This window comes from Cyprinodon variegatus, unplaced genomic scaffold, assembly GCF_000732505.1.
Source record: "Cyprinodon variegatus isolate N-32 unplaced genomic scaffold, C_variegatus-1.0 Scaffold229, whole genome shotgun sequence".
In the NCBI taxonomy this organism is placed as follows: domain Eukaryota; kingdom Metazoa; phylum Chordata; class Actinopteri; order Cyprinodontiformes; family Cyprinodontidae; genus Cyprinodon; species Cyprinodon variegatus.
In genome coordinates, this window is record NW_015150682.1 from 278,507 (window position 1) to 285,257 (window position 6,751).

The following is a 6,751-nucleotide window of genomic DNA, read 5'->3' on the forward strand; positions in this document are numbered from 1 at the left end:
TACATTTTTAATTTTTTTTATTGTTATGTGAGCATATTTATTTATGCTAAGAGTTCAACCTGTTCTTTGTATTTAAGCTCAGTTTGTTAAGCCCTATTGCGTCGTGTATATATATATATATATATATATATATATATATATATATATATATATATATATATATATATATATATATATATATATACTGTCAATGAGTATTATTTTGGCCCACTCTTTGTGAACAAACTGCTCCGGTTTGAAGGATACATTTTCCAGATGGTAGGTTTCAGCTCCCTACAAAGATTCTGAATAGGACTTAGGTCAGGGCTAATAGAAGGCTCATCAGAATAGTCCAATGTTTTCTTCTTAGCAATTCTTTGGTGTGTTAAGCTGTGTGGTTTGGGCCAATATCCTGTTGAAGACCCATGATCTTTGACTGAGACCAGGCTTTGTAACAGTGGTCAGCACATTTCTCTTTAGAATCCCTTGATAGTCTTGATATTTCCTTGTCCTGCAGAAATTTAAAACACCCTGTGTCAGATGAAGCGACGGCTCTAGTTGTTAACTAAATGTAAGAGACCCTCATTCTCCTCATGAATCCAAATATGGCGTGCCATCCTCTTCCAACTTCTTCTGATCTTCTTCTTCTTAATCTTTTTACATGGCAGTAAGGTCCAGCTGCAGATTACCTGACCTGTGTGATGCGAAACGAGTGTTTCCGTTGCAGTTGTGCAAAATATAATAACTTTGATGTGACCAAAAACCACCCCATCAAAGCGTAAAAACTTTTTTTTCAAAACATAAGATTTTTTTCCCCCCGAAATTGCAGTGTTTCCATTTAGCTACTGGTGTCCATTTTGTGACATAATTTCAAGTCCTTTCTAGGGGTACCAGCCTGATTCATGAATTTATTGATGTCATTACACACACACACACACAGACACACATATATATATATATATATATATATATTTAACCTCTCACAATCCACCGGGTTACCGGCGACCCGTTTTAAAGCCTTCACAAATAATAACTCAGAATGCATGAAAATTACATTGGTAAAATGTTTACCAAAATAGACGTATTGGACATTGTTGGAAAGCTTAGATTTTCCACATTTCAGCTATCTAGTTCATTTTATGGACATAGCGAGTACCAAAGCACAATTACAACAGCATGTCAACATGTAGCATGACAAAGCAGCTGCAACAAGCAAGCATGTCTTTATTACTGATGTTCAAAAAAGACTTATTATTTTCGAAAATAGAAAAAACAACAACTTTGAGTCATGTTTGAAATGATGCAGCTTGGGTGTTTTACTCACCCAATGCTCATGTAAATATTCATAAACTAGAAGGTGTTAGCTTTCAAATAAAGTATAACACATGTACTTTGGGCTTACAGTTCCTCAGTTATTTGCTTTGGGTATGCAAAATATGCGAATTTCCCAGAAAAGAGGTGGGTATTAAAGGGGAACTTCGGTTTTTTTACATTTGGCCCTTGATTTGACTTTATTACATCATGTTCTACTCACCCATATAAGATTTGTGTCATTTGGAGCCGTTCTGAAGATATTCCGTTAGGTTATATCCAGGTAACGTCTTCTTATGGGCAACGACTTGAAGGCACAAACTAAACTGTTAATAATTTATTCTTTATGGTACGCCAGCATTCATAACATGTAGGCGAATCACTGTCCCCCAGACATCCGCCATTATATTTCTTATATTTATATGTTTTAAAAACAAAGCAGCGCATGTATGACGTCATCCGCACGCGCCGGCTACCATTCCTTCATCCGCATGCGCCGGCTACCATTCCTTCATCCTGTCCGCTGAACTGCTGCTAGTTTTCCTCACATGCCTGGAAGATGTCTAGTGCTACTACCACAGATGATCTCGCTCTCTAAATGGACTTGAACGATTCAGATTAGCTAGCCGAGCGAATAGAAGGGGTAGAGCGTAGCAGCCTGTGGCCCAGGCTTCCTGTCACGACTCCAGTCCGCATGTGCGGAGGACGTCATACACGGGCCGCTTTGTTTTTAAAACATAAAAATATAAAAAATATAACGGATGTCTGGGGGACAGTGATTCATCTACACGTTATGAATGCTGGCCTACCATAAAGAATAAATTATGAACAGTTTAGTTTGTGCCTTCAAGTTGCTGCCCATAGGAAGACGTTACTTGGATATAACCTAACGGAATATCTTTAGAACAGCTCCAAATGACACAAAACTTATATGGGTGAGTAGAACATGATGTAATAATGTAAAATCAAGGGCCCAATGTAAAAAAAAACGAAGTTCCCCTTTAAGGGGATATACGGTAATTGAAAAAAAAAAAAAAGCTTCCCTGTGTTTTTATGTTTGCTCCGTGAACATATTTATTGACGGTCCCTTGGATTTACGTCACTAGGAAACCAGCGGCAGCTATGGTTACATGAGGGGGAGGGGCCAACAGAGAGCGGAGGGACACCGGCATCAGAAGGACGTGAGAAGATAGAGAACCGTAAGAAGGACAGCTTGAGATAAATAACTGTCCGCTCAAACAATACCGTCACTGCTGAAATAGGTTCAAAGAGTTATGAATTAAAGAGACAGTTTGTTTGTTTTCTAATACAAATGAAAACTAATAACTAGCTAGAACCTTTAACTTTTAAGAGCAAATTCCTCTCCGTCGGTTACATTGAGAAGCACCCAGCTGTCCCCTCCAAGGACACCATTTTTTTTAGGAAGGGGGTTTGCTTGTTAGTTTGTGTACTTAGATACTCATTTCAAAACCCCGCAAACAACGTTGAGCCGGTTGTAGTAGTATCTGTACACACCGAGGAGGAGGAGGAGGAGGAGGAGTAGTAGGAGGAGGAGGGGGCGCGCGGCTGGGCACAAAGAGCGCTGAGCATCCAGAGAGAGGAGGCTGGCGGACGGAGAGGAGAGGAGAGGACAACAACGGGGACCTAACGGAGAGCATCCTCGATCCATTTCTGCTCCACGCTCACTCCATCAGTGTTATTGATTAAAGGTAAGAGCTACTGTGAGAGTAGTCCGCGTATCTCCATGTGTTGTTTTGTTCCGGGGGGGTCTGTATGTATATGCGTGTGTACATTGAGAGGGGATCGGACAAAGAGCAGCGGAGCCCCATGACATCCGTGTGTATGCACTAACCGACAGCTGCCTAAACAAAGAAACTGCTCCAGAGCAATCATTTCTCTCCTTTATCTCTCCTTTTCCGTCAACAGGAATCTCTAACACCGTTCATCGACCCCCCTCCAAAAAAAAGGTAATTTTTCTTTTCCTTTTCATATATATTTAATTGGAGGGAAAAGTGCCATTATTGTTTTTTTGATTGGCTAATTAACATTTGCATAATTGTTTTCCCAGAAGCTGCTGGAGCCCTTTGTCATCAGACAGAGCAATAAATATTCAAAATTACTGCTCGGTTTTTTTTTGTTTTTTTGTTTTGTTTCTTAAAAAAACTGCTGGAATAAATTCACATAACAAAAAACAATAATTTTTCATCAACACATCTGTTTGCAGTAAATGTACTGATGCTATTTTGAATATAAGGAACAACTGATTACCTATATTTTTATAGATGGTACAGTTTTGCTCTTTTAAAAACATAATGAAGTCTTTATTTAAGGTCTGAAATCAGTTGTTTGTTTTCTGCCTTTTTCCATCAGGACTTGTCCAGCAACAGCTGCTCCTCTCCACAAATACCTGCTCCTGATCTGTTCACCCCCACCCTCAGCCCCAGCAGCCATCACCTCCACTTTGTACCCATGAAGGAAGCCGACGCCATCAAGTTGTTCGTGGGGCAGATTCCTCGGAATCTGGAGGAGAAGGACCTCAAACCCATTTTCGAGCAGTTTGGCAAGATCTACGAGCTGACGGTGATTAAGGATAAATACACTGGGATGCACAAAGGTAGGTCTCATCCTCTTTCTGTAAACAGAGCTTAAGTAGAGAGACAGACATGACAAACAGAAGGGTGGATAGGTAGATGTGTGACGGAGAGGGAGTATGATGGGTAGATTTTTCTGAGGCAGCTGTCAGAGGTATCCATGGAAACTGTCACAGCTACTCGCGGCTTCACCTCTCCGTTATCGCTGGGGGTGAGATTGTAAAGACAGTCAGGAAACACCAGCTCAGCCTATGGAGTCAGGGAAGTTCAGTTATTGTACAACAATATATCCTAAATAAAAAAGTCATTATGTGAGTCATTCTAATTTAATAATAATGGTCAGCCCCTTATTGATAAACTATGAAAAAATAAAAAAATGACTATGGTTGGTGTCAGACCATCTCTCCTTTCCATATCTGTTTCCATAAGAGCACTATTATTGTTTAATAGGATATGACACTTTTATTTTGTACTGTTTAACTGTGTAATTGACAGGGATGATCGTTATTAATGTATAAAACCATTTTTTCTACTTTCTTCTTTATTCCAACAAAACCCCCCAAATTATTGTGATATAGTTCCACCTTTCCATCACCCATCCCTATATGAAGCTCTGCTGAATAATCTATATGGCAAAACGTATTCAGAAAGATTGACAAACCCGTCTCACTACTGATTTCCAGTTTTGTATCAGGTTTGTCCTTCAGATTCTAACTTTGAATCATTCAAGTTTTTTTATTTTCTTTTTTGGGACTAGAATGGGAAAAAGGAACATTTAATATTTGCTGTTTGATTCAGGAAGCAGTTTTGAATGCACAAAAAAAAAAAAGAAAGAATTACAAGATGATTTCCATCTTTGCATTTAAGCAACCTTTCATACAAATAACCCACAAAAACGAGATCACAGAACATGATATATGTAGGTGTATTTATAGATTTGGAAGGCCTTCTTGCTATTATTCAAATTTTTGGTCTCTCCACAGACTCGCTATCAGATTCAGGTTTAATTTTTTGTATTAGATTGTCGGTATTTATTGGTGAAATAAAAACATTAGTTTGAATTTAAATCTACCAGGCAACCAAATAGTAGCCCAGATTTTTATTTTTAGTAAATTTTAGGAAGTTTTTCCTCAGATGCTATTAAACATCATATATCTTAGAGATGCAGTGGTCAGAGATTTTTAGCTAATTTTAGTTTGGGATGTCCTGTTCTGATATTGATATCGGAAATCAGTCTGACATAAGATAAAAAAAAAACTAGTATTGAGTATTGGGAAATATTGATATGAATCTAAAATCTCTCATATAAGCCAGCTGATAGAAATATTCCACATCTGTTTAAAGTTAATTTAACTGATTCATATTATATGAGTCAGCTGTGTTTATACCCAGTTATTGATTATTATTTTCTGTTTGAATAACATCATATGATGTTGATCAAGACCTTCGCAACATTCCATGCTACAAAGTAAGTAATAAAGGTATGTATGGTTTGTGCTGATATCCTGTTGGGTATCCAATAGTGGAATAGGCCACCACTCAGAGCTACAATATCTGTATTGTATCATAAATTAAAATGCTGTGTCGGGACATCCCTACAGTTTAGGTTGCTTTGAAGCTTAGACTGGCCCAAAACAGATTTGATCTTATTCTAATTTCTCTTCATGAACCAGAATGAACAGCAGTCACAATATTTATAGTGATCATTCTTTAATTTAACATATATTTTAATGAGTGTAGGCAACGTTTAATTTTATCCGTCAGAGGGCAGTTCAATATAGAACAGATTTTTACTATTTTAGAGCTAGACAAAAAGATTTTGCATTAACATTTTTAACCTGATTCTAATATTATAGTAGGGACTCATTACACATTATAGCACATTATTAATTAAAAAATGAGTGCACAGTTCAGACTATCCTCTTAACTTTAATATTATAATAATATTCATATATGAATTGTGTTCAGAGTCAACTTTATCTGCAAAAAATAAAACAGATGAAACCTCTCTGAAGGCGAGTTCAAATTAAAGTCTAAGGCAGGGATTCCAAAAACTGCCAAAGAACAAAAACATTGCTATCAACAATTAAAGCTCCTTCAAAAAGCTCTTATTAATCCATAAAAGATAGTTTCCTTTAAATTAGCTTCTTACAGCTGTTTTCATTGTACTGACAGCATTTTTAAGCTCCACTGTGGTGCTGAAAAAAAGCTAACTTTGAGTCTTTTCCCATGGTTACAAATTCCAGACTGAAGATTGTTATGGCTGAGTCAATGGCTTGATGAATTTGCGCTTTACTAATCAGAGAAAGTTTGGATTTGAGGTACCAACTGGTCACCCACTGGTCAGCATGGTTAAGCTAGAAATCTTCCGGTCCTAGTTGTCCACTGATTTCTCAGAGCATCTATCTCTGTGTTATATCCTCATTTTTTACACAAACAAACACACAGCCTTCCGCACACACAGGGACCAGGGGTCCTTTCCGTTACATGAAGCAGATTAGACTGGACTCCAATCAGTGTAATGGGTCTGTAAGCCCGGGTGACACTAGGGAAAGAATTTGTTGTTTTGAGAATCCCCACAGCCACACTAAGCCCCTCTTAAAAGCAATGAGATGGACTTGAAGATTCATGAGGGTCGGTGTGTGTGGGGGATTTCTGCTAGTGTCTTAATTCATCTTCACATCTTTTTCTTTTTGTGTTTTGGTGATTCCCTAAAAATTCCTCAGATTTGTGCTCTGTGCGAATTAAATTCTTTAATCTGATTCTATGTAAGTACGTGTCGAGATGTCAGAGCGGATGCTAACCTGCCGCTAATCTTGTTGTCTAACGTGCTGGTGACAGGTGTAGTAAACAGCAAGCCAGCTTGACTA

The 6,751-nt window shown here is 38.0% G+C and overlaps 1 protein-coding gene across 2 annotated transcripts in view; it reads left to right on the top strand.

The window, feature by feature from the left end:
• Positions 1-2,482: 2,482 nt before the first annotated feature.
• Positions 2,483-6,751, top strand: part of LOC107088821 (CUGBP Elav-like family member 3) — a 33,154-nt gene continuing 28,885 nt past the window's right edge. Inside the window, exons 1-3 of one of the 2 annotated variants that reach the window (XM_015381240.1) lie at positions 2,483-2,999; positions 3,217-3,257; positions 3,661-3,904. In XM_015381240.1, the coding sequence (XP_015236726.1) occupies positions 3,760-3,904 (145 nt within the window). In that variant the 5' untranslated portion in view covers positions 2,483-2,999; positions 3,217-3,257; positions 3,661-3,759. The remainder of the gene's footprint in view (positions 3,000-3,216; positions 3,258-3,660; positions 3,905-6,751) is intronic. The other variant, XM_015381239.1, reaches the window with a different exon arrangement.